Here is a 27,946-nt window from a genome sequence, read left to right as displayed (position 1 = left end):
CAATGGGCAGGACCCAGCCCAGGGTGTCTACACAAGCACTCAGCCACCACCACCCCAGCCCCTGTCCCCACAACATTCAAGAATGAAGCACTCAGATACCAACAAGACATATTTCAAATAGTTTAATTTTAAAAATATTCTATTCAGTGCTAAAATATGTCTTCACTCACTGTTGCCCATTTTCTTAAACTTTTTTGAAACAAAAAATAAAATCACAAAGTTCAACGAAACATGCAGATTTCAAAGAAAAGGGAACTTTCTAGAAAGTCTGAGCTGAAGGAGTACAGTGGGGATGGGTACTGTTGTCAGAACCTTAAATTCTTGCTAGGGCAGTTTGTGGCAGGGGTGCTGGGGACCGTGGTAGGGGGCAGGGGATGCTGGAATGAAATGTCCAGGTGAAAACAGGAAAGCTGCGTGTGTGTGTTGAGGGAAGGGCATGGTTATGGTGGGGGACAAAGGACTGTCAGCAGCTAGAAAGCCCATGAGGCAGGATAACCTCAGGAATGGGCAGAAGCGTCAGGACGGCAAGAAATCTATATGGACTTTTCTGCCCTCGTGCAGAGAAAAGCCCTTCCCTTTCCCTCCAAAGTCCACTCAGGCATTCTCCAACAGCAGCCTACAGGGCCCCTCGCCCTATAGGAAAGTCCGTGAATCTACAGTCTCCATTCAAGTTCAAGTAGCCCTAGGCACCCTCTTCTCTAGAGGTTGCCTTCTACAACTCTTTCCTCTTGCAGAAGCGCCAGCAGCTCCATCCAGAGGCTCTGGAGCAGAGACTGCTACCTGGAGGTGACAGATGAACCTTGGGGTGGCTGATGCTCCAGCCTACTTGGGGTGCAAAAAAGACATGAGTGCTCCTCTTCTCAGGAGCAAGCAGACAAGGTGCCAGGGATGGGAAGATGATGCTGCGACCCCAAGCCCTATGTCAGCCTTCCAGCTCGGAATGCACCTATGTGCAGGCTCTGGACCCCAGAGCTTGCCCTTACCCCAGCAACACAGCACAGCCAGAACCAGAATGCAATAAATAGAGGCGTGGGGCCAGGAGGCCAAGGGCGCCAGGGTGGTGCTAGCTTTCTGACGCTGCCTGCGGCACGGCGGGCTGGTCCACACAGAAGCGTTTCAGGGGTGGGGCACCTGAGTCTTCCTCTTCCTCAGCAACCTAGAAGCAGCCAGATCATGAATTACAGGACCATCCCTCTGAACCAGACTTCCCCAACCACCCTAGTTACAGCCCAGAAGCCCACCTGCAACCATCTCACAGATAACCGAACTTCCTCCCCTACCTTATAACCTGGAAGCCCAGTTTCCCCTGCTGCCTCCCCACCCCACTACAGCACACGAGATGCTACAGATTCAATGCACATCAACAGAGTCCTTACTTTTTCTTAGAAATTGGGAAACCCAAGTGCCTCCTTACCTGTGTCTCTAGTGGAACTGGTTCTTCCTTCGTGAGGGTGGGAGGTTCATCAGCAACCTCCGAGGCAGGAAGAGATGGCTCTGCAAAAGCAAGGGCAGGGTGACTGCAGGGTTTCCCAAGGCAAGAGACTCTTGTGGAATCTGCCTCAAGCTGGGAGAGCTTTCCTGGGAGGTGTGTGGAGGAACCTTGGGGAAGACGCAACACTGGCTGCAGAATCACTATAGATCGTAAGAAGAAATTCACAGGGTATAGCAAAAAGAGCGTGAACTCTAAAGTTAGAAGGAATGAAGTTGGAAACATCCGGTTCCACCAGTTACGAACTGTGTGATCATGGCCAAGCAACTTCACCCTTCAAAGACTACTTCCTCATCTGTAAAATGGAGGTCACAGCTGCTGTTTCATAGGATTTTTGAGAGAATATATGAGGCATCAAATATGAAAAATGCCTTACACAGAGCCTGGCACTCAGCTGTGTTGCTTTTTTCTTCCTTCATTCTGTGAAAGGGGAAAATACAACCATTCCCCCAAACGGCCCAACGATTAACAAATGGCTTAAAGCTGCCTGGCCCTGAGGCAGCTTCTCCAACCTGTTACTCGAAAGAAGAGAAACACCAAGAGCAAGAGGCAATGCCCCTCCAAGGTGCTCACCTTGGGTCAACGGAGACTCACCCTCAAGGATCTCCTGGCCCAGAGTGGGAGGCTGGGAGTCATCTGTGCGGAAGTCAGAGGTGTGCGCTGGGCTCAGGGACTCGCTCTGCTGGGGGCTGGGGCTCGAGTTAGTACTGCTGTCCACCTTAAGTTGATAGACATCAGACACAGAACTCTGGTTGCTGTTTTCATCTGAAAACCAAACATGACAAAGGCCAACAGCTGAGGGTGGTACTCTTCAACACTAATTCAGTACAGAGCCAAAGGCCTGGTGTCTCCACAGGCAGTGTGGACACAGTCGGGTTCACATTGGTCATGGCTGCAAATGGCCCCTGAACCAAAGGCAGACACTCATGGGGCCTCTGTGCACTGCAAATTATCAACAGAGTCTAAGCTGATTAATTTAACCATTTTCTATGTTACAGCATATATTTTAAGCACCAGGTACAGTCCATTTATATTTCAGGAAGGTCAAGATATGCTTATTAATCACTTCTTTATTACCCATCAATTATAGCTGGGACCTGGTATTTTCTCAGTGTCCAAGGAAGGATGGGACGTAGTTATGCCTCTCAACCTTTCTCATAACACAAGAGGTGCAGAAAAGAGGTGATCAGATCTGTCTGCCATCCTTGGCTGTCTGAAGGAAGGTGATAGTGTCTAGAGACGGTCAGCTCAGGCCCTCTTGGCTGCCCAGGCTCCACCTGACTGCCTCAAGGATCAAGGGATCCCACCTGGGAAGTGCTGTCTGAAGGCTTAAAGTCACCTCCCAAGTTCAAAACGTAGGAGTCAACAATTCCTTACTCTCTCCCTCACCTCCCGCAGCCAGTCACCAAATCTGATCCGTCTTACTGCTCTGGTATTACCTGTGTGTGTTCATTCCTTCTCCTACAGCCATAGTTCAGGCCTCATTATCTCAGGCCTGGCCTCCTGCAACAGCCACCTCACTGCCCTTCCTCCGGTCTCATGTCTTACCACTGCACCTCACATCACTGCCAGAGTGATCTTTCTAAACCCTTCAACACTATCCCTGCTGCCCAAAAGATAAATTTCAAACTCTAATGTTTCTCTGAGCAGGCACGAGATGACACACCTATCACAATCTAAAAACTCCAGGCTCACTGCCTGCTGCTATTCCATACACACCTGCGGCTCCGGCCAAGCTGGACCCGAACCTAAGAGCGGCTTTGTGTGCTGGTGTCTGGTACGACGTGCTCTTTCCATCTTCCCGGAGAGCCCCTGTACATGCCAACGTTCAGCTCAGGCGTAACTTCCTTCCCAGAGCCGTGCCCCAGCCTACTCTGGGTGGAAATGACCACCCTCTTTTTTATGCTCCTGCTGTATCCTGCGCACACCTGCATTTACTACTTAACACACCAGTCTCCTTCCATTACACTCTGGGCAGGCAGGCTTTGTGGCTTACCGGCCCTTCAATCTCCAGCACAGTACACAGTACCTGGCGCAAAGTTGGAGCTCATTAAATGTTCACTGAATGAAAAGGATGAGATGGTGGCCAAACTGAGGAAACGCAACCTCCTCTGTCTCCCAGAGCTTTATGATGACTGAACACCTCGCACAGAGCCAGAGACCTTTCCCGTTGTATTCTCTTTCTGTATCACGCTGACCTTGCGGGGGCTGGGGAAGAGGTGAGGAAGGGAGACCTGCACGCTCCCAGTCTAGTTCCAAAGAGAAAATCATAAGCCCTTTCCAACCTTTATCCCACAGAGACGGCTACCTTCTACACTAAAATGGGAGCAGCATTTTATTATAAAAAGAATAAAGCTCTGTCACTTGTGAACTTAGACAAACACTTTCCTTCTCCAAATATCAGTTTCCTTAAACAGGGCCGATGCTAACTGCCTGGCTTCTATCACAGGCTGATGCAAGGATAAATACGAGAAACTGAAGAGAAAGTGCTTCATAAACAGTAACTGCCACACAGTGGCAGTAATGCCACTGCCATTATGAGTGCAGTGCTGACTCAGGCGGGATGTTTCCTGAAGACTGGTTTAGGGGGCAGAACTTGCACTAACAGTGGACAGGCAGACAACCTGGCTGTGGGTAGCCTCCTCCCAGTCTCATAAAATACACAGTCTAAAGAAAAGAGCTTTTGACTCAGAAAACCAGGACCTAACACGGAGTCTGTCACTTAGGAGTGATGTGACTTTAGATACATGACTTCATCTCTCTGAGCCTCAGTTTCCTTAACTGGAAAATGAGGATACTATTGTCTATCTTGCAGGGTTATTGCGAGGTTTAAATGAAAAGACTTATGCAAAGTGCCTAGCAAGATACCAGAAAAACAGTAGGCACTGAAATGACACACAGACTATTCTTCTTCTTATTAGTGGGTCATCCAAGTTTTCATTTTCCTGCAAGGAAGACATATGGATGCAACTCACCCTGGAATTCAAGAAGGAGAGAGGAATTGGCTGAGGCATCAGAGGGAAAGCCATTAGGTTCCCGGGCTGCTGAACTGTTCGATTTTGACTTTTCTTTCTAGAAAAGGAAAAAAAGAGGAATATGACAGAGCCAAGACTCACAGAGAGAGAGAAGGTGCTGAGACACCTCAGAGATCTGGATTAGGAACAGGAGGAGCGACAGCAGTTTCAGAACCCAGGACCCAAAGAACAGTGGAATCCTGGACAAGGTGGCCCCAAGCCTCGGTGTCTCTATTAGTAAAACGGACCCTTCCAGCGCTAACATCATGAATCACAAGTGAGAGGCGGTATGTATGGTTCCCCTAGAGCTCCCTGCAGTGCTTTTCTGCCCTGATCAGAACGCTCTATCCAATTCTTCCCTGTGTGGATGGGTGAGAAACACAAAATACTCATTTGAGAGAGTCCTGTTTTAGTAGCACAGCAGGAAAATAAAAGTGAAAGAAAGGATCCCTAGCTGGACAAAGGAAGGAGTCACTTGACATATACTGCAAGCAGGGACAGGACAAGGGCCCCTGCTGTCTCTGTTCCTGACCAATCAACCCCACCCATTCAAAACGATCACCTGATGTCCACCTCTGCCTGTAACATTCTCTCCTTCAAGCAGGATGCAGCTACACGTGTGGGGGAACTGCAGCAGGAAGGTAAGCACTAGCTTGCAACAAACAAGCCCACAGGAAGGCAAATAGTCAATCCAAGCATTTGCAAATAAGAGCATCCCAACAGCCAAAAGTTCAAATCTGGATAATCTCAAATTTACTAATCCATAATTTTTAGACATGTCTATTTATTGTACATACATTGTTCTAGTAATACAACTTAGTTCTTGTTAATACTCTCAAAACTATCTCGCAAGTAAATCAACTGTACACATTTATATGTGTCCTTCCCTTCATTTTTTCATATTCAGGCAAAATTTTAATGTAATTACACTTTATCGTTTTACTATACGGGCTATATGAACATGATTTTTACTAGCTGCATAACAACCTGTGTACCACAACCACTTAATCACTACTTAACTAGTGGACATTCAGCTGTACCTTATTTAGGATTATGTTTATTTCTTGCTACTATGCTCAACTTTCACTTTTTCCTGGATTATCTTTATTTGGATAAATCCTCAAAAAATACTCTTTCTAGATCAGAAAGTATAAATATACAATTTTTCTTGAAATGCACTGTCTCCCACCACTCTCTACAAGGCGGGTGGCAATATATTTGGTGTACGAGCATCACAACACTCATGCCAACCTTTGAATTTATCATTATTTTTTTTCTGATCTCTCATTTATCTTTATTTCAATGATTCTGTGCCCCTATATAATATGCATTCACTATAGGAAATTCTGAAAATACAGAGAAAGAAATGAAAATCACCTGTACAACCAGAGACAACCTATACTTATATTTGTATGAAAATGGATCATGATTCAGTATTATAATTTGCTTCCCCTCCGTCATTCACCATATTAAAAACATTTTCCTATGCCATTGAGTAATCTACACTACCTTTTAAAATAGTTACAAAGCTTTATAACATATGGGTGCATGATAACTTAATGAATTCTCTACAATAAGATCTTTATTTTGCTTGCAACTTAAAAATACTGCAAACAGTACTGTAATGCTCAACACTGAAGATATACTGTGTAGGCATCATGGTTATCTCCTGAGGATAAATTCCTAGAGAGTAAATTTCTAGATCAAAGGCATAAACATTGTGAAAGCATCTCCGATCTCAACTTTACTGAGGTATAACTGACAAATAAAATTATAAGATATTTAAACTGTACACTGTGGTGATCTGATAAAGGTATACATTGTGAAAGGGTTCCCACCATCTAGTTAATTAAGCTTTTAAGTATGTATAAAAGTTTGTGCCAATTTCCTCTCCCATCAGCAGTGTCCCACTCCCTGGTATCCTTCACATGTTTTTCTTTACCAATTTGATCACTATTTTTCACTTTTTCCTAACCTAACAGGTCTACGCTAATACCTTAGAAGATGGGACTTTACCATGGACCACTGGAACATAGATAAACTGATGGCCCTCAGGTTCCAGCTCAGAAACCAACACAAACACTGTGAGAAGCCCTCCAGAGAGGAGTCCTGAACAGGGAGAACTTGAAATAGGAAAGGGCCAATGGCTTATACGTGAGAAACGGGTGGGGTAGGGGGTTAGCAGTGTCCTTCCCCCTCATATGCACACACCCGAGAGATCTAGCAGCCTGATCTTTGGCCCTCATGGGTAATGGCATCACCAGAACCAGGGTTAGAGGAAAAATAAAAGGTGACTCCAGAGTCCCCCTAACTTTCACCCACCAGCTTCTTGAGCTTGGCGATGATGGCTGCTTCCAGATAAAGGCAGCAAGCAGAAGACTGGTACTAGGGAGTTCCCTGGGAATCAGGGGAAGATGGGAGTGGGTGGGAAGGGCTGAACCTGGAGGCTAACCCAATCCCCTAAATTCATTTAGAGGAGGGAACACAGAGTTTAGGCTACGTCCTCCCTTCGTTTACACATTTCTAGCCAAAGCAGCTCAGAGTCAAAAGAAATAAAAGATGAATACACAGAAAAAAACTAATTAGACACTGGAGGTAAACAAGCACCATGAAAGGCAACAAACAGAACAAGCTAAACCAGAAGAAGCAGACCAATAGGACAAAAAAATTTAAAACATAGTAAATCTCCTCAGAAAGATAGATACTAGAAAGTTGTTTTAAACAACCACCAACTGAGGAAATTTGGTATGAGTAGTAAAATTGTTCAAAATAAAAATTAAGTGAATGAGTTTATTAGCAGAAACAAGTAACAGCTGAAGAAAAAAAATTAATGACTAAAAACTAGGCTGAGAAGTCAGAATATATGAAGAAAAAATAAAGAGATAAAACAAACAGTTAAGAAATGAAGCTAGATGTGAACATTACAGGATATTCTTAGAAAAGTTCCAGGAGATCAAAGAGAAGAAATTCTAAGTTTCCAGGAGTGTAAGAGAAGCACCGACAAAGAATGAAGAATTAGACTGACATTAGATTTCTCAACGGCAAACCAGAAGCACAATTAACTAATTCAAAATGTTGAAAGAAAATTATTTTGAACCTAGAATTTCGCACTTGAGTATGATGAATGATGGCTGGAATACCAGGTCAAGCTCGGAACAGAGGTGTGGAGAATTGTTTAACAGGTATAGAGTTTTACCTTTGCAGGATGAAGAGTTCTGGAGATGGATCACACAACAAGGTGAATGTACTCAACACTACTGACCTGTACACTTAAAAATGGCTAACATGATAAAGTTAATTGTTACGTGTATTTTACCACAATAGAAATAAAGTAAAACGAATAGAACCATTACTCCCTAAAAAAAAACAAAAAACAAAAAAAAACCAGTAGAAATGCTGGGTCCCTGAGGACTCTTAGAGCAGAAGTAGTACCACACCAGCCCTGGACTGCTTAGTCTTTTCCTCTAAGAATAAAACTTCCTTCTTAAACCATTGCTATTTGGAGTTCTCTGTCACCCACAGCTAAAGTTTAACCTAATATGCCCAATAAGCAGAAACCGTCAAAGGCAAAAGAGAGGCAAAAGAGAACTGTAAGACATGCTAGAATACAAATACAAAAGATGACACAGCAGAAATTGTAGTATCAGGTAGAACAGAATTTGAGGTGAAAAAGGGCTGGACATAATGGACAAAGAGGGATATTACACACAGGTAGAGGGAAGAACAGGTCAAGAAGAGATAACAATCATGAAATAAATTCTTACTTTGTGGTTGGCTTTATTCCTTTGATTAACTATGTAAGTTTAAAAAGCTAAAGCTCTAAACGTTCTTAGAAACAACGAGCAGTACATATATGTAAAATTTTTTAAATGTGCAGTATATTGTGTATATGCATTTATATGCAATACACTGTATATGCGCAAATTGTAACAATTCTACCTAATAAAACTGAAAACTGAAAAAAAAAAACCCCAACCATGAAATAACCAAACATGTTTCAAAAACAGAGCTTCAGACTACAAAAGTGACAACCGACACAACAGCCATGAAGAAGCAAACAAACCAACAATTTCACATACCCCTCTCAGAAACATATAAACATACAAAAGCAAGCAAAGATACAGAAGATTTGGATAACATAAATTCAACTGTTTTAATTTCCTATTTAGACAGTATATGTGTTTTAATCATAACTGAACTGTCCAAAAATCAATCATGTACCAAGTCACAAAAAGTCCCAATAATCCCAAAGAACTAATATCCTACCAATTCAATGAAATTAAACACCAATTTTAAAAGGATAGCTCAAAAAAAAAATCTCACTATGTGGAAACTAAAAATCATTCTATTAAATAACCTTTGGTAAAGAGGAAACCAAAGAGAAACTTATGGAAAACTTACATCATCAATAACATTCTGACATTCAGATATGTCAAAATTTGTGGGAAACAAAGAAGAGAAATGTATTTAAAAAGAAAAGAAAAATTAGGGAAAAAAAGCTAAGTGTTCAATACAAAAAGCTGGACAAAGAACAGAGTTAACTCAATAAAACAAAGGAAATAATGGCAGAAACTAATGAAATAGAGAACAAAGCAAACAAAAGAAAAGATTAACAAAAATTACAAAATGACTTTTTTATGAAGATTTTAGGATCATACTATGGAAAAAATGCAAATAACAAATGTGAAAGAGGCAAAATAATTACCAATGTAACAGAGACTTTAAAGTACAAAAGAATATTATAAATAACTACATAGCAGTACACCTGAAAACTCTGATGAGTGTTCTTCAGCAGGCGTACGTACTGCTGGCATTCAGGACAGGCCAATTAATTCTTACTGCACAGGACTGAATCATGCATTGCCAAACGTTTAGCATCACTGGCCAACCAAAAAATGCCCTGCCTCATTTCCAAGCTCTCCTGGGGAGGTGGGGAAAGAGGAAGACCCAGCACTGTCCCCTATTAAAGAACCAATGGCCTACCTGGAATGGATACACTTCTGTAAAATATATAAAAGAGCAAAATAAGTACAAAAAAAAGAGAGAGAGAAAACGTAAATACATCACCATTAAAGCCACTGTAATGAAAATCAACACTCCTCACCTTCACCCAAAGGCCCAGAAAGTACTAAATATAAGTTCCATCAAATTTTCTCATTTTGAACAAGTTGTTCTAGAAATCAAAAGAGGGGAAATTGCCTAACTTATTTTAAGAGGCTGGTGTAATCTTAATACCAAAACAAGGTCAAGACAGCATTAAGAAAAGAAAATTATAGACCAATTTTACTTATGAACCAGATGAAATGTTTTAAAAGAAATATTTGCAAAATGAATGTAATATTATATGGGGGAAAAAAGGCACGTGCAAGTAGAATTTGTCTTAAGAATGAAAGAATGGTTCAACATCAGAAACTCCATTAATATAATTCTTCATTTTAATAGATTATAGATTAGAGAAGTCACATGAACATTTAAGTAAATGGAGGAAAAGCAGCTAGATAAAGCCCAACATCTATTCGTAATTTTAATAAGTCTTAGAAAAGTAAAAAGAGAAGGGCTGAGGCACACAAAATAGTGACTGAGAGAACACTGAGATTGCACCTGTTCACGTGAAACTTTCTTCCCAGATCCTACAGCACAGGCTTTGCATAGTATCCGTGGGCAGACAGGCACTAAGCAGAATTAGCTGGAAGCTGAACAGGTAGACTGAGTTTCTGATGTACCCGGACCAACTTTTTTGCTACCAGTTGTATGTTTTTATCTGTGGATGGCTTGCTTGGCATGCAGATTTTGGAAACCCTTTGTATAAAGGTGTGAAGAGATGGGTTGCTACAAGGCATGGAAGGAGTTTTAAGTAAAGGCAGACCTTCAGTTACCCTAAGATTTCACAGGCAGTTATGACAGCAGCAGTCATGCTGCTTACCAGCTGAGAGGCAGCTGAATGGATGCTCATGGGATAGAAGAACAAACTTTCAATTTTTATAAATATTTATAAACCACCACCCCCCCAAAAAAAAGAAAAGAGAGAAGGGAATTATTCATTTTGGTAAAGACTATCTTTCCAAAACCTACAGCAAGAGAGAAAACCCATCCTACTTAACATTAAGACACACTAAGAACTGAGAGCAAATAAATCTATCTAAAACAGATAAAACAACACAAAAAAAAAAAGAACTCAAAAACAACAAAGCATATGAATATGGCATACAATCGAGATAACATCACAAACCAGTGGGAAAGGACAGACTATGCAGTGAACCGTATTACAGGAAATGGCTCACTGCATGAAGGAAAATTAAAATTAGATCCATATATTCACCATTTAAATAAAAACAAAAAACCTACAAGGATTAAAGCTCTAAATGTCAAAGTCAAAAACTAAAAAGCTAATAGAAGATGAAGAAGTTCTCTATGACCATGGAATGGAGAACAGTTTTGAAACAAAACCCCGAAAATAAAATATAAAAGTGACTAGAGTTTTCTGTATCTAGAATGCTAATCAAAGGCATCATGCAAATCAGAAAACTAAAGACAGGAAACCCAATACAAGAATAAGGAAAATATAAGAAATCAGAGAAGAGGAAATCTAAATGGATAAAAAGGAAATCTGAACACACAAAAATGATCAACCTCATCAGTAATCAGAGAGATACAAATAAACAGAGCTACTACTTTACATCTCTTAGACTGGCAGGATTTAGGAATCAGGAGTTAGATAACATTGAATGTCGATGAAGATGTGGAAAACGGGAACCCCCCAGCACTGGGGAAGTGTACTAACTATACAACACAGCTGTTCAGGAGAGAGATCTGGCAGCGTGTAGTAAAAACAGCTATGCAGATAACAGAGCAATCTCACTCCTGGGCATCTAATCCACAGAAAACCTCCCATAAGTCCTCAAGGAGAATGGCTTAAGGGATGTCCACCAGTCACCTGTGCTACCAAAAAAGCTAGAGGCACACACAGTCACAAATAGACCCATATGCAGACACTTGAATTATGACAAAGGTGGTTCTACAGAGCAGGAGGAAAAGAACAGTTTTCTTAAGTGGTGGGACAAATGCATGCTTACATTGAAAAAAATGAAATTGGGCCCCACCTTCAAAATACACAAAAATCAGAGGGGAGGGTATAGCTTAGTGGTAGAGTGCATGCTTAGCATGCACAAGATCCTGGGTTCAATCCCCAATACTTCCGTTAAAACCTCATTACCTCTCCCCACCCCAAATATAAATAAATAAACCTAATTACCTCCCCCACCCCCCAAAATACGCAAAAATCAACTCCAGGTATATTTTAAATGGGAACAGAATAATAAGCTTATATAAGATTATATGGAAGAATATATTTGTGGTCTCAAAGAAGGAAAAGATTTAAGACATTTAAAAGCACTAATTATAAAAAAAAAAGATTATTTTGTCTACATTAAATTAAAAACTTCTTTTTCTCAAGGCAGCATAAGTAGAGAGCAAAGACAAGCCATGGAATGAATGGGAAAAGGAATGGACACTGTATAATCAATAAAGAATATGTGTCCAGAACCCAGAGAATCCCTACAAGTCACAAGAAAAAGACCACAGCCAAAAAGACTTAAACAGGCACTTCCTAAACCACTAAAAGGATATTGAAAAGATTCTCCATCTCTTTAGTAATTACATAATTAGTTTTCAAATTAAAACCACAATGAGATGTCTTTACATATTAAGTCTAACAATAACCAATTATTAATGAGTATTTGGAGCAATGAGAACTCTCGTATTTCTGGTGGGAATATACACTGGTACAACAACTTTAGGAAACAGTTTAGTATTAGCTAGTATAGGTCTAAATTATCCTAAGATTCAGCAATTCCACTCCTAGGAATATATCCTAAGAAAACTCACATACATATTGACCCATATACTGAGTAAGAATGTTCACAGGAACATTGTTCCTATTATCTCAAACTGGAAAAAACCCAAATATCCACCTAAAAGAGAACCGAAAAGATAAAATTATGGTACAGACCTATAAACTCCACACAGCAATGAAAAGGAACCAACAGCTCCAGAAACATGGATGATTTTATAAACATCATGCTGGGCAAAAAAAGCAAGACACACAAAAACAGATACTTCATGACACTGTTTATATAAAGTTAAAAAATGTTTACAAATTACTAAAGAAGTGATCAGAAAAGCAAAAGTAAGAGAGCGATATCCTCTAGAGGGGAGGGAGGGAGACACTGGGAAGAGTCACAGAGGCTTCAGGAGGAGTCGGCAATGCTCTATTTTTTGCCCAAGCTGGGTTTTTTTTAAATTATTTTTTCTTTTTGGGAGGGAGTTAATTAGGTTTGTTTGTTTGTTTAAATGGAGGTACTGTGGGTTGAACCCAGGACCTTGTGCATGCTAAGCACACACTCCACCACTGAGTTATACCCTCCCCAATTTTATATACTTTTCATAGGTGTTTTATACTTCAGTTCATTTAAAAACAATTAGAAAAAGAAGAGTTGGAGAAACCTGAGTGTTTATCACCCAGGGAATGTATAGACAAACGTGGTCACTGCACATAAGAGAATACAGTGCAAGAGTCAAAGGTAATAACTTTATTTACAATTACAGAAACATATAGAGGTCCCCAAAACAAAAGGAAAATAAGGATTTACAGTGCAATCTATAAATAGATGCAAACTTTTAAAATATGTAAATATGAAACAATGCTATGTATTTTTCAAAGTAGAAGCGTCCAAATAAACCCACGGAAGACGAATTAGAAAGGTATACACTACAGAAGGAGGCTAATTGGATAAAAGGAAAAGTCCACAAACTTTTCTGATAGGGCCGGATAATAAACATTTTAGGCTTTGCAGGCCACTAGCTCTTATGTTAAGTACTCAACTCTGCCATCACGACTCAACACAGCCACAGACAATAAGGAAACCAATGGGCACAACTGTGTTCAAATAAAACTACACAGACAATCACAGAGAGCAGGCCTGGGCTGTAGTTTGCCAAACCCTGGAAAAGAGGAACAGGTTAAGGAAAGGGAATAAAGGGAGAAAATAATAAAATAAGTGGCTTTGCATGAACCAATGACACAGGGTGCCTTGAAGTATTTTCAACTCAATTCTGGGGAATAAATTCCATTATAATTAAGAAGCAACAAAGAAAGAAAAAAAGAAAGACGGTACCTTTTGGTTGTTTTGATTTTCTTCCACACTTACCTCCTTGCTGTCCGTCACAGGAACCCACTTAAATATCCTAAGGGACGTGTCACCCACAGTCACCCACTTTTTCTCCCTAAAATAAAGACACTTCTTAGAACTGATAATAAAATATATTTTTTGTTCATAACTTGTGCTTTTCTACTTCTCAGCAGATCATTCCTTCAATTTTAAATGTCTTCTAAACTTCCTTACCTTCCAGGGCATCCCTTCCAGAAAGACTTCTCCATCAAATTCCTTTGGCTCAGAATCCTCTACCTGCCACCTCTGCTCATGTACAGTGCACCAAAATCTTTTTTCTTCCCAGACTACGGCACTTTAGAGTATCAGCATTATTTTCAAATTCAACCATATATCTGGCATCACTTCTTTATTTCCCCCAAATTAATTCAATTCCATTGATATTTATAAAGGCCTATTACAAAAGGCCCTGCAGGTGATAAAAGATATATAAGACAGGATCTCTTATATACCTTTCGAACTCATAGGAATGAAAAAATAAGTAAAGAAATCATTGTAACACACAAAGGTGGCAAGGAAGAAGGCTGAAAGAGTAAGATCAGGATATCCCAATGGAAGGCAGAACTCCTATGACTCCTGTGGAACTGTGGATTGAAACACGATTCCAATAAAAAATAATCACAGGAGCAGGACAGGATGCCTCCAGCTAACAGAACTGAGCCTCATACTGGCTTCTGAAAGAGGTGAAGGCCAAGCCATGAAAAGACTGCTTTAAGGTTTTACTTGATAGAGTAAGTTATTTTTAAGATATGCTTTAAAAAAAATGAGTTTTAGAGGGAGGGTACAGCTCAGTGGTTAGAGTGCATGCTTAGCATGCAAGATGTCCATGGTTCAATTCCCAGTACCTCCCTTTAAACAAACAAACAAACAAGACTAATTAACTTCCCCCCTAAAAAAAATTTAAAATAAAAAAACTTTAAAAAATGAGTTTTTTCCCCACTCCTGCCCCTCATATCTAGGGAAAGCAAGTGACATCCCTGGGCATAGATTATGGACAACCAGAGTTGGGGCGCCTTAAGTATGACTTCTGAAAGTTTCAAGCCCAAATGTGAGAACAAAAGAGCAAAAAATATAACTGCTGTTACTGTTGCTACTGATGATGCTATTCAGCAAATGATGACATCACAGAAATGTAGAGACCATGATGTAACAGAAAGAAAAATGAACTAATGACTTAGAAAACTGGAATTAATTTCCAGATAAGCCACTCCATCTCCTCATCTATTCAACAAATATTTAATATGCAAAATCCTATGCTAGGCCTTGGGCACACAGAGAACAAGATGCAGTCTCAACCCTCATGGAGCCCGCATTCCAACTGAAAACAGACATCACGCAACTCATTCCACAGTCATAAACCTAACCATTAGGTTTAATCATATCAAATTGCCATTTCTGCAGGTTACAAAGGCAATTATAGGAAATGTCTTATGGTTCAACCTAACACAATTATGGAAAATCCTATGTAGGGGACCTGATTTGGACTGGGGATCCTGAAAGATGTCCTTTAGGAAGCACCTTTAGAGCAGAGCTAGGAGTTACCTAGGCAAGGAGGAGGGGAGGGGAGAGGAAGGATGCCAGGCAACAGTAGTGGTGTGGCACCTATTGAAAGATGGCCAGCATCCTGGGAAAGAGGGCAGTTTGAGCCAGGCTGGTGAGGCAGGAAGGATCATCTTTGGTCTTTATCCTAAGATCAAAAGAGATCAATGAAACATTATTTGCTAAGAGGGGGAATGCCAGAAGATTCACACTTGAGAAAAATGCAAAATGATGAATGGACTGGGGAATTAGTCAGCCCTGAAGAAGGGAGATCATAGGGAGGCTGGTACAGAATTCCAAGTGAGAGAAGGTCACCTGCCCTAGGCTACAAGTGGGGACAGAGGTGGCCAGAAGAGAAAGGTATGCCCATTTATTCTTGGGTTTCACCAAAAAACCTAGGATGAAATTTGGAGGGGAAAAATCATTAATTAGTATTTATGAGTCCAACTATACATGAAACTCTTAGAGATAAAGCGATAGGGGACTGAGTCTTTCGGACAAATGGACAAATAAACATGCAAATAAAGTCCCAGGTAATGATGACCCTAAAAGGGGTGGAGGATGCAGGGCAGGAGGGCTTGGAAAAGGCTTCCTGGAGAGAGCTAACACTTACGCGGGCTTAAAAATTATACTAATAATCAGCTAGAGAAAAATATTCAAGAAGTTGGCACAATTACTTGCTTGTGAAAGTTTAAGGTGATAACGCATTGGAGTTCCTGGTACAAAATAGGAGGTCAACGCACGCCTACAATGAATGTTATAGGAGCTGTTTTCAAACGAGGAGTAGATCCCGACTCCTCTATTAACAGCCCCCAGGCCACCAAGAGAAAATGCCTACTCAGCTCGCGGCGTGCGGGCCAGTATTAGAGGAACGACAGGGGGATTCCTATTACCGCTTGGTCCCGTGGGAGGTAGGTTTACCAAAAAGTTCTCACCTAACTTAGACGACTTAATACGTAGAGCGCTCAGTCTGCCCAACGGGAAACTCTCAAAAACTGTTAGCTATTATTAGGGACAGTTAAGAACCAAAAGGCTCCTGAGAGAGGCGGGCGCGAGGAAGACGACCGCGCGAGGACCGGCGTGCAAGCCAGGACCTGTGGACGAAGAGCGGCCGGAAGCCAGCAGCATCCCCAGGCACCGCACTGCCGGAGGGCAGATGGGCGGGTCCGCAAGCCGGGGGACCCGCTGGTTGGTCGCAGCCGGCGCGCCCTCTGACCTCACGCCAACACGAGCGGCACCTTCCTCCCGCCTTCTCCGCTTCCCCCTCCCCCCAGCGCCTGCCGGTCGGCTCCCACCCAGCCCGCCAGTTCGCTGCTGTTTGGGCTTGGGCCAGCGACCCCGCGAGTACCCTCAGCTCCAGTCCCTCACCATTTCCGCACTTTCTCGATGGCCGCCATCACCTTCTTGATGTCGTCTTTGGCCCGGCTGCGGGTCTCGGCCCGGACCGACCGGCCCGACATGGCGGCGGGTGCGGCGGGGGCCGGGGCACTGCTCCCAAGACACGGAGAATCGCGCGCCTCACGCGCCGCCACCCGCCAGGCGCAACAGCGTCACCGCAGCCGTCGCCCCCTCCGTGCGCGCGTGCGCGAGTAAGCGCGCGCACCCGCCCGCCCCCTGGGGCTCGAGCCATCAGTGCGCCTGCGCGCCCCGCCCCGGGCGTCTCTACCCGGGCGCCCCACCCTGGGCGTCTCGGTAGTCGGTTCGGCCCCACCCAGGCCTGGGTGTTTGGCGAGCTGGCGGCACGTGCTGTGTGCTGGGTGAGGTGTGAGGCGCTGCAAGTGGGGTCTCTGGCCCTTTTCCAGGGTATTTGAAGGTAGGGATCTTCATCCTCTGGCCAAGGGCCATAACCTATATGTTATGGACTTGACCCTAACGGATGGAGGTTCTGCACCATCTTGTCCTGCTGCCTCTCCTGTCTGGAGCGCTGGCTCCCCACATATACCTCTGGGCTCCAACCACATAGAATTTCACACCTTAAGTGTCTTCCAACCTTTGTACACGTATGTCCTGGGGAATCCTATTATCTCTTCAGCTGATTAACTGATTTTAGTTTTCCAACATACAGTTCAAACTCCAAGAAGCCTTCCCTGATACTCTCTGCTATCTGCTTTGTCCGTACTTGGCTCGCTACATCAGCAATTGTTGATTAAATGATGCCTGCGTTTTGCAAGGCTCAGTGCTAAGTGCTGTGGACAAAATCTGGGTTTTTTGCTTTCAAAGAGCTTCCAGTTTAGTAGACCGTGCAGACGAGAGAACAGACATTTAAAATGCCATTTTATAAATGCTATGCTAAGGGAAGTACAAGGTGCTGTAACAACCCTAATCTAGATGAGGGGTGTCCAGAGGCTTTGGGAAAAAAACAACCTTGAAGTTGAACTCGGAAAATATGGTAAGTACAATTTTTCTACGGTCTAACTGTGTCCAAAGACGTTGTGGAGGCTCAGTAGATGTTTGGGTGAATGTTCAATCTTCAGTGCAGCTCCCTTGCTTTTTTGCACCACCACCCCCCGGTCCCCCCAGGCATTTATTTCTGCAGTATGCAGGGAGGGTCTTGTAACAGCTGCTTCAGGAGACATAAAGGGAGCAAGGTGACAGTTTGCCCTGGGTGGTAGTGGCTACGTCTCTCACCTCTAGAGAAACTTCCTTCTGTGTGCCCCAGAGAAATGTCTTGCTAACCCTGAACTTGACACAGCCTCTGACTGTGGCTGTTTATAGCCTTTCATGATCCATCAGCATCATAACTTGGTAAGCATGTTTGTCTTGCTGGTGAGGGGCCCAGAAAGTGTCTGCCTGACTGAGGAGTGAAAAGAGCTGAACCAGAATATGGAGGGAAGGATGATTTAGAAACAACCAGATCGAGGAGGAGGGGCAGGATAGAACGCATGCTTGGCATGCACGAAGTCCTGGGTACCTCTGTACCTGAATCCCCAGTACCTCTGTTAAAAATAAACAAATAAGTAAACTAACCTAATTACCTCCCCCACCAACCAACCAACCAATAAATTAAAAAAAAAGAAACAACAGAATCAAAAGTGGAAGTCTGTTTCTCAAAGCCACTGATCCAAAATAACTGAACCCAGGAACTATCTGAACACCTGCTATATGCCCTACAGCAGTGAACATAGTGGGTGATGCAAAGATGACTAAGACACACTCCCTTCCCTTGAGGGGAGAATAAGGAAAGCACTAGGAAAATAAAACACAAGGCAGAACATGGTAAGTGTCCTGTTCATCGAGCCCCCGGTCTAGGCACACAACACCAGATGGTTATGTCCCCCTTCTCTCTCCCCCTTGTCCAAGTCCTGACCAGCCTCCCCCTGAGGTTTCTCCCCTATAGCTTCTCTGTACTCCACAGCCCACTGCTTCTCCCCACTGCGTTAGCCTCCTGCATCCATCTCTCCTCCAGCCCAGCCCACCCTTCTCATCAACCACCCTGCTCTGAAGAGTCAGTGATCTCCTATTTCCTGATCACATTTGCCCCCCTGGCCCTGCATTCCCCACCTTATCTCCTTCTGTGTAAGGGAGTGATTAAAATGGGCACCTGCCAACTATTCCCTGCAGGCTGCACAAATGCCCTCTGTTGACATACTTTTAAAAGATCGCACCTGAACATTTTCTAGGTGAAAGCCCTGTGCTTGATGCAAGGGGCCGGGGGTGCTGAGATGAGTGGCCCAGACCTCTGCCTTGGGCAACCTGCATTCAAGGCAGTGACTTCCCTTCTCAGAATAAAAGCTGCAGTGGCCTGCAGTGTTCCAGCTGTCCCTGTACCTCCTCCCATTAATTCTCTGACCTCACCTCCTACACCTCTACTCTTTGCTGTCTGTGCCCTAACTATGCTGGCCTCCTTGCTCATCTGAAAATACCAAAACTCCTGCCTCAGGGCCTTCGCACTTTGCATTCAACCTGCAACATCCATCCCATCCTGCACATATATATTTACATGCCTTGCTCTCTCACATCTTTCAGGCCTTTACTCAAATACCATCTTCTCATTGCAGCCTACCTTGGCCACCCTCCCTAGGACTGCAATATTCAATCCCACACACACTCTGTATCCCCCTCCCGGATTTATTTTTCTACAGAACATTCATCACCATCTGGAATACTATTTTATTTGTCTGTCTTGCTCATTATCTATCTTCTTTCAGTAGCCCCATGAAGGTAGCAACACGGTCCATTTTATTTTGTTCACTGATTATCCCTGGCACCTAGAACAGAGCTTGGCACTCAATGGGTGCTCCTTAAGTATTTGTTGCATGAATTCCCAGACTCAATGCTTTACTTTCCATGAAGCCTTCTCCAGATCACTCCAAGCAAGAAGAAGGAAACCTTGCTCCCCTGAACACCCCCAGGCAGGCAGGAGAAGCTAGCCTGAAGACCACACGATGTCCTCCCGTGTTCCTGAAGATCATATGCTTAATCACAATTGTAAGTTCTTTGACTTTTCATTTGCTCTGTGTTATCTGCTATCCCCTGAAATGTCAGCCCTGTGGTGGCAGGGACCCCATAGTCAGGTTCACCAGCACATCCCCAATGCCTAGCACAGCACTTGACACAGACGAACTGTTTAAGGGTGTTACTGAATGAAGGAAGGAATGAATGACCACTGCCCCTCCCTACAGGCTCTCTTTAAGGCCCACCATCAGCTGTTTTCTCCCCTTCGGCCCCACCTACATTACCTGTAAGTCATTCCACTTTTTTTGTCAGGGCAGTTTAGCTCCTCTGCAGCACACAGTCCTTCCCAAACCAGCACACCTGCCTGGGGCCAGTGCGCCTTTGACGATCAGGTCTTTCCTAAAATCCTTTCCATGGCTCCTCATTGCCTAAGTGCAAACTCATATCGTAGCATTACTCAGGGTCCCAAATATGACCTCAATCACAGGGAAAAGAATGCTAAGAGACAGAAACCCTGGGTTGGAATCCCAGCTCCGCCATTTACTTGTCTTGTGGTTTTATGGTCACTTAACCACTCTGAATCCTAATTTTGTTTTGTCTTTGCCCCTGTCTGTACTCTTAGCTCCAGTGCACAGGACCTGTTCCCTGAACAGACTTTGCACATTTCCACCTCTGTGCTGTTACTCACGCTGCTTCTCCCCTGGGGAATGCCACCCCCTCTCCTAACCCACTCACCATCCTCCTTTTGAATAACCCATCTTTCAAGACTCAACCGGGGTTCATTGTACTGTTCTCTCTACTTTTGTATACTCTGAAATTTTCCATAATAAAAAGGCTTTTTTTTTTAAAGGGATACAGTAAAATTCAAAGGTTAAAAAAAATAAAGCAAGTCCACCCCTCTTTCCCTCCCTGGTCCCACGATCACCCTGTTCCCTAATGCCTAACCTTCTAGAGATGGTCTACAGCAATGACCCCAAGCTGGCTGCACCTGGGAAGCTTTAAAAGCGACTGATGCCTGGGTTCTTCTCCCCACTGCCCCCACTCCTAGAGGTTCTGATTTAAGGGACTGCAGCCTGGACTGGGATTTGTTTTTAAGCTGTACAGCCAAAGTTCAGAACCACTGGTCCACACATTTACAAACATACATACAAAAGTACATATTCACACAAATGGCTGCAGCACACTCCATGCATTATTCTGTACTTTTGGATATTTTATGTAACATTTCATTGTATTTGTTCTCTGTTGCTGCTGTGACAAATTACAACACAGTTAGTGGCTTAAACAGCACGAGCGTATTATCTTGTAGATTAGAAGTCTGATAGGTGTCTCACTGGGCTAAATTCAAGGTTCATTCCTTCCTAGAGGCTCTAGGGGAAAATCTGTTTCCTTTTCCGACTTCTAGGAGCTGCCCACTTTCCCTGGTTCATCTTCCAAGATGAGCACCTTCAAGTTGAGTTCTCTGTCTGCTGCCATCTCTGTCTCTCTTCTGCCTCCTCTTCCACCTTTAAGGACATTGTCTCCTGTGATTACATTGGGCCCACTCAGATAATCCAGGATAATTAAAGCCAACTGATTAGTGACCTTAATTCCATTTGCTACCTTAATTCACTTTTGGCATATGCAGTGGACTCAATGTTTGTGTCACTGCAAAATTCTTATGTTGAAATCTTAACCCCCAGTGTGATGGTATTAAGAGGGGTCTTTGGGAGGAAATTAGGTCATGAGGGTAGAGCCCTCACGAATGGTATTTGTGCCCTTATAACAGGGACCCCAGAGAGCTCTCCTGCCCTTTTTCTTCCATGTGAGGACATAATGAGAGGACAGTCATCTATGAACCAGAAAGCAGGACCTCACCAGACATCAAACCTGCCAGGGCCTTGATCTTGGACTTCCCGTCCTCCAGAACTGTGAGAAATAAATTTCTGTTGTTTAAGCCATCCAGTTGATGGTACTTTGTTATAGCAGCCCAAACTAAGACAGCATGTATCCTAACAAATTCACAGGTTCTAGGTATTGGGATGTGGACATCTTGGGGTGGGGAGGGTACATTATTCTGCTGCCATATCATAGAGATTTGTCCAAACTGGGAGAAAATGTATCTAATGTATTTTTGATGATCTTATGTATAACCCAGTTTGGGAGCGAGTTCTTAGGACTTGCTCAGAAAGAATGTACAAGGCTGACTAAGGAGCTCTGACCTGGTTTCACTATTTAAATATTCTCCTTAAATAAAAAACAAGCAAACAAAAATATTATTTGAGATTTGTAACATCCAGGCCTTCCTTCTCCCCACAGCCACAGGGAGGAAACATCTTGTATACTCCAAACATAGCCCATGGGAGATGTTCAGCAACTATTCATGGAAGGAAGGAAGGAAAGAAGAAAAGAAAGGGAAGGGGGAGAGAGTTCTCCTTACCCATCCCCGTGACACTGGGTCTGCCCAGTTTCCCATCTGCCTCTGAGTGAGCCTGTTCTCTCTTCTTCTCCAGCCCCTGTTGCTACTTTCAGACCCCTCCACACAAGGGTTCTGCGATACTCAGTAATACCCTGGATATCCTCATTTTGTCATTTCTGAGTGCCAGGTACTGTACTGGGCATAGGCTGTGCCTCACTGACGGCAGATAATCACATTCTGTTGTATGTTCTGTGTTCAGGCACAGCTGGGAATCTGTGGAACAGTGGGCCAAGCGCTGGGGCCAAGTTCATATCCTAACTCTGCCACATAGGGAATCCCTTAACGTCTTTGTTTCTCAGTTTTACCACCTATAAGATGGAAATAGCAATATCTACCCAAGAGGGTGTGGTGAAGTTTAAATAGCCTAATGGTTGTCAAGCCCTTAGAACCTTGCCCACCACATAATCAGTATTCACTGTTATTAGTATTACTGATGTATTACCTGATGCTCGATCAAGCCCCTTCTGGATGGAAGGAATGCCATCCATCCATCGTTGCTTCCTCATAACAAGTATTGAGTATTAGGTGCAGAAACTATGTAAAAGATGCTTGCTTTTGAATCAAAGAATGTGATAAACCATATACTAGGTGAGTACACTTACTTACATACAGTCCACAAACTGAGTCTTTAGATAATGATTATCAAAAGTTCCCATTCATCATTTGATGTAGGTAGCTAAGAGTTTTGGTCAACTGATGCTTCTGACTGCCCAGCATCCCTACTTCTATAACTAAGCTTCTCTCTTTTTTGTTGGGAAAGCACCTCCTCCCTATCTCAGTCCATGGGCTTTGGGTGAATCTGACTCCACCCTTTGTCGTCAAGATAAGCATGTGACCCAGATCTGGCCAATTAGAGCAATGCAGATAATTAGTCACAGCCATTGGCTCAGGGATGGTCATGTGAACTAAGGAGGGTCCTCTTCAGCACTTTTGCTGGAAGTCTTCAGAAAGAGGTATTTTCTTTTCACCAGTGGCTAAGCTGGAAGATTGAAAGACTGGAGCCACTGAAACCATATTGATCACCACCTGAGGAGAGCCTTCCTGATAGTGAAGTCAGCACACAGAAAAACAGAACTGAGATGGAGATAGATTCCTAGTGGCCTCTGTTGAGCATCTAGATCTAGCCATCCCTGAACTCCTAAAGTTTTCATTACATGAACCAACAGACTCCTTTTTTTTGCTTAATATGAGTCATGTTTCTGACACTTGAAACTGAAGGATATTATTTTGATTAATTTATTGAATTTGATTAATTTATCAAGTCAAAGCAATATTTATTAAATGCTTCTTAGATAAAAAGAACTGTATAAAGTCCTATAAGAGATGCAAGCAAGATCAATTTTTTAAAAAATAGAATAAAATTGTGTGGAAATACAAAAGACCCCAAATAGCAAAACAATCCTGAAAAAGAACAGAGCTAGGGGAACTATGCTCCCTGACTTCAGACTCTACTACAAAGCTACAGTAATCAAAACAGAATGATACTGGCACCAAAACAGAAACATAGATCAATGGAACAGGATAGAAAGTACAGAAATAAACCATGCACTTATGGTCAATTAATCTACAACGAAGGAGGCAAGAATATACAATGGAGAAAAGACAGTCTCTTCAATAGGGAAAACTGGACAACTACCTATAAAAGACTGAAATTAGCATATTCTCTAAAACTATATACAAAAATAAACTCAAAATGGATTAAAGACTTAAATGTAAGACCAGATACTATACAACTCCTAGAGGAAAACATGGTTCATATTTTTGAACCAGCTCCTGGAGTAATGGAAATAAAAGCAAAGATAAACAAATGGGATCTAATTAAACTTAAAAGCTTTTGCACAGCTAAGGATACCATCAACAAAACGAAAATACAACCTACAGAATGGGAGAAAATATTTGCAAATGATGCAACTGACAAGGGACTAATTTCCAAAATATACAAACAGCTCATACACCTTAATATCAAAAAAATAAGCAACCCAAACAATAAATGGGCAGAAGACCTAAATAGACATCTCTCCAGGGAAGACATCCAAATGGCCAACAAGCACATGAAAAGATGCTCAACATCACTAATTGTTAGAGCAATGCAAATCAAAACAATGAGGTATCACCTCACACCAGTCAGAATGGCCATCATTAAAAAGTCTACGAATGACAAATGCCGGAGAGGGTGTGGAGAAAAAGGAATCCTCCTACACTGTTTGTGGGAATGTAAATTGGTGCAGCCACTATGGAGGACAGTATGGAGGTTCCTTAAAAAACTAGAAACAGACTTACCATATGATCCAGCAATCCCACTCCTGGGTATATATCCAGAGAAAAATGTAATTCAGAAAGACACACGCACTCCAATGTTCACACCAGTACTATTTACAATACCCAAGACATGGAAACAACCCAAATGTCCATTGACAGATGACTGGATAAAGAAGCCTGATGAAGCCAAGTTCACCTGTGGCAGTGGGAGCATCTATGATGACAGTTGAAGGAAAAGTTCCATGAGTTTATGAGAAAGCTGGTGTTCTCAGCTCCCCTGGCTTCCTTCCTGTCAGATTGATCCTGGGATGTGATGGAGGAAGGATCAAGGTGTGGATGGTTTCCATGTTGGTATCCTGGTTGCATGTGGTCTGTGGGATGCCTGTAAGAACTTAAAGGTGAGAATGGAGAGCCAGCAAGCAGGCCACAGATATCAGTTAAGAAAATGCTTCCACATATCCAGAACTTTTAGAAGAACTCTGATAAACCTAGCTGAACCCCTAGGAACTCAATAAAATGGTCGCTATATCTCATTTCAGGTGTGTTGAGGAGAGCTTAGGATAGTGAACTGAAATTTCAGGGGAAGGCTGAAGTGTGGCAAGCATAGTGGTTAACAGACATGGACAAGAGGACTCATCCGGAGGGACCTGTCCTGGCCCCCCTCCTGCCATGCCCCTCCCCTGGTCCTGCAGTTTGTAGGACCAGGGAGATGTGACCACCCAGCGCTTGTGCCCCCATCTCACCCACCAGACCCTGGACTCCCTGTTCACACAGACCCAAACCTGCTTCAAGGCTTTTAAGAGCCTCTCCCTGGGTCCATTCTCACAAAGGTGGTGCTACCATGGTGCACTCCCTAAGGCCCCGGTGGTTGGTGGCCAAGGGGTAGGTGTCCCTTGCAAGTTGAGAAAAAGGGAGCAGCCTTGACCTTGGGACAGTTGGCTTTGACAACACATCGTGGCACAGACCTAAGCCTGAGAATTCTAAATTTAAACTTGGCCTTCCAGGATGTTATATCAAATTAGGAGGATAGAACATATTTCAGCTCAGCTTAATTTATAATAAATATTAAGACATGGCACGGTACATAGCCCTCCATTTATATTCTTGCCTCTGGTTTTAACAAATGTTGGGCCCAGTGGTTAAAGGCATGTACTTCAGTATCAGATAGGCCTAAATTTAAAGATCTGGGCAAGCCATTTATTGGTTTATGTGCCTTCGACAGTTTGCTTGAGCTCTCTAATACCGATGTCAAGGCTCTTTCAGTTGTAATTAAGAGTATCCCAACTCAAACTGACAATCATAAACAGTAGTTTACTGGCTCTTATAACTGACAAGTCCAATGTGGCAACTTCAGGCATGTCTGGATCCAGCAGTCTAAACAAGCAGCATCCTTAGCACGCAGTCTCTCTACATCTTTGGCTGCTCTCCCATGTTGTCTTCATTCTCAGGTGAGAATACACATAGTAACAACCTTACATTCTACTTACTTAGCAATCCCCGTAGAAAATTAAAGATATTTTCACTTTATAAAGTTCTGGCAGAGTTCAGGGATCTGCTGATTGGTTGTATGCCCACCTGGAGGGTCTGGGTCTATCCCCTGTTAAATCACACGGATTAAGGGTTGGGGAAGTGGTAGTTCACCAAATAAAAACGAAGATGTGGTTCGTTACTGGGAGAATGGCTGAGGCAAAAACAACAGTGAGCTGGTAGGGACCATGCTTAGCACTGTGTCAGCCACCAGTAATGTGACTAAGAAAACGAAAATGGACTCAAACTGGTTATTTATGAACAGAAAGCTGGCTATGAACAGAAAGCAAGTGGAAACCACACTCAATTTCCAAGTGCCCTGAACTCTGGGATCGGAGCTGGAAGCCTGAACAAATGAAGACATGGACCTACCATCACAATCTCAGAAGACATTCCCAGGTTTGTGTATATGCATCAAACTTTCAGTTGCTGTGGCTGATTCTGCAGTGCTGACCTATGCCCAGCAGTGGGCCTCAGCCTCAAGAGCTGTGTGCTGAAACCAAGCCATGCTCACCCGGAAGACTCATATTTCTGGAATTTTGTAGAGGAGTACATGAATCCCAAATTATTAAGCTTCTAGAATATGTGGCCAATTTGGGGCAGTTTTGGGTCTATGATATAAACTACCATCACTGATAACTCATCACTATAGTATGTGCTTCCTAGTTACCTCCTATAATCTCCAATTACAGAACATCTTTTAAATATTTATTACCTTAATTGAAATTGAGCCAGCATTATCAACGGGCCTTTAAATGCACACTTTTGTGGATTAAATATCTTTATCTATTTTTGATGACTGATAAAAATAATCTATATACCACCATTTTTAGTATTTCCCCAAATTTTTATTTTGAAAAATTTCAAACCCACATAAGTTGAAATAGTAATGTTTAAGGATTAATGCTGCTTTCACACACAAGGATTTTTTTTATCAAAAAAACACGTTGGCCTCTGGTCTACATTAATATCCAGGTAACTTCTCCATGCTTACAAGAGAAGTGAGAGGAGCTTTAGTGAGAGGCGCTTTCTGTCCTCAGGAAGTCTCTAATTTTTTGTAGTGCTTTCACTCATCTTGTTAGAAATTCACAGCCCTGAAAGGCACGCAGGACAAGATTTAGTCCCATTTTACAGATGAGGAAACAGACTCAGAGGGGTCAAGTGCTTTGTCTGCTCAAAGTCGTAAGTCAGTAAGTGCCCAGCTGAAACTGGAACTGAAGACTTCTGACTTCAGGAGCTCAACATTTGGAAGTTACTTCCTCTCCTGGATATACACTGAAAGTAAAGCCAGAGCCAGAGCCAAGCAGATATGCAAAGAAGTGTTTTAGTCTCCTTCTGACAATCAGAAAGCAAATATTCAACAGGACCCATGTGCATAGCATTATCAATCATCAGTCTGTTATTAGGAACAGAAAATCACAGTGGAAATTGGGAACATAAAACCACAGTACACAGAGGGTACTGAAATTTCTGTCAACTGCCCTGGTTTGAATTCTACATTTATTGAGTGCTTGCAGTATCCCAGGTAGTCTGGGATACAAAGCAAATCAAACAGACAAGGATTCTTGTGGAGCTCACATTCCAATGGGTTAATGAACAATCCAAAAGCTGCCAAAAGAGACTGTTGGACCACATACTGCCCACATTAGTGTTTTGTTTGCTCCATACAGTGCTTAATTTTTTCTTTATAATAGATCACCAACTCCTACCTTTTCTGAAACAGACAACTTCTGTTGGATTCCTAAATAATAAGTAGCAACCACCCCTGCCCCTTATCCAGGACTTAGGCCCTTTAGAGATCACTTTAGTCCCCACCATTTCCTACTGTCTTACACCCAGACAACTGTGGCCCAATTCACACATTTATATTATCCACTTGACATCCATTAGCATTTAAGATGAAACCCCTGAAGCCAACAAATATCCAAACAAGGTAATTTCAGATAATATTAAGTAATATAAAATAAAATAAAATAAGCTAATGTGATATGATTGGTGGAAAGGGCTACTTCAGATTGGGTGGTCAGGGAGGGTCTCT

The 27,946-nt window shown here is 42.7% G+C and overlaps 1 protein-coding gene and 1 long non-coding RNA gene across 3 annotated transcripts; one reads left to right on the top strand and one right to left on the bottom strand.

Annotated features, from left to right (window-relative positions):
• Window positions 1-107: 107 nt before the first annotated feature.
• On the bottom strand, window positions 108-16,867 carry BCL7B (BAF chromatin remodeling complex subunit BCL7B). Of its 2 annotated transcripts, none has more exons than XM_010980758.3 (6): window positions 16,638-16,867; window positions 13,710-13,785; window positions 4,465-4,561; window positions 2,063-2,254; window positions 1,415-1,494; window positions 108-1,156 (listed from the first exon to the last, which is right to left on the bottom strand). In XM_010980758.3, the coding sequence occupies exons 1-6, from the start codon at window positions 16,727-16,729 to the stop codon at window positions 1,064-1,066; spliced, it is 630 nt and encodes a 209-aa protein (XP_010979060.1). In that variant the 5' UTR covers window positions 16,730-16,867; the 3' UTR covers window positions 108-1,063. The 2 variants fall into 2 exon arrangements, with proteins under 2 accessions (XP_010979060.1, XP_010979062.1); XM_010980760.3 differs by having other exon boundaries at window positions 2,084-2,254; window positions 16,638-16,866.
• Window positions 16,868-17,017: 150 nt separating this feature from the next.
• LOC116147176 (uncharacterized) lies at window positions 17,018-21,678 on the top strand. The gene is made up of 3 exons (XR_004130657.2): window positions 17,018-17,082; window positions 19,563-19,697; window positions 21,433-21,678. It is a non-coding gene; the product is annotated as an uncharacterized LOC116147176 (long non-coding RNA).
• The last annotated feature ends 6,268 nt before the right edge of the window (window positions 21,679-27,946 follow it).

The sequence above is a fragment of the Camelus dromedarius genome, chromosome 24 (assembly GCF_036321535.1).
Source record: "Camelus dromedarius isolate mCamDro1 chromosome 24, mCamDro1.pat, whole genome shotgun sequence".
Taxonomy (NCBI): domain Eukaryota; kingdom Metazoa; phylum Chordata; class Mammalia; order Artiodactyla; family Camelidae; genus Camelus; species Camelus dromedarius.
The sequence above is the reverse complement of the archived record's forward strand: the minus strand, read 5'-3'. Positions and strand labels throughout refer to the sequence as shown.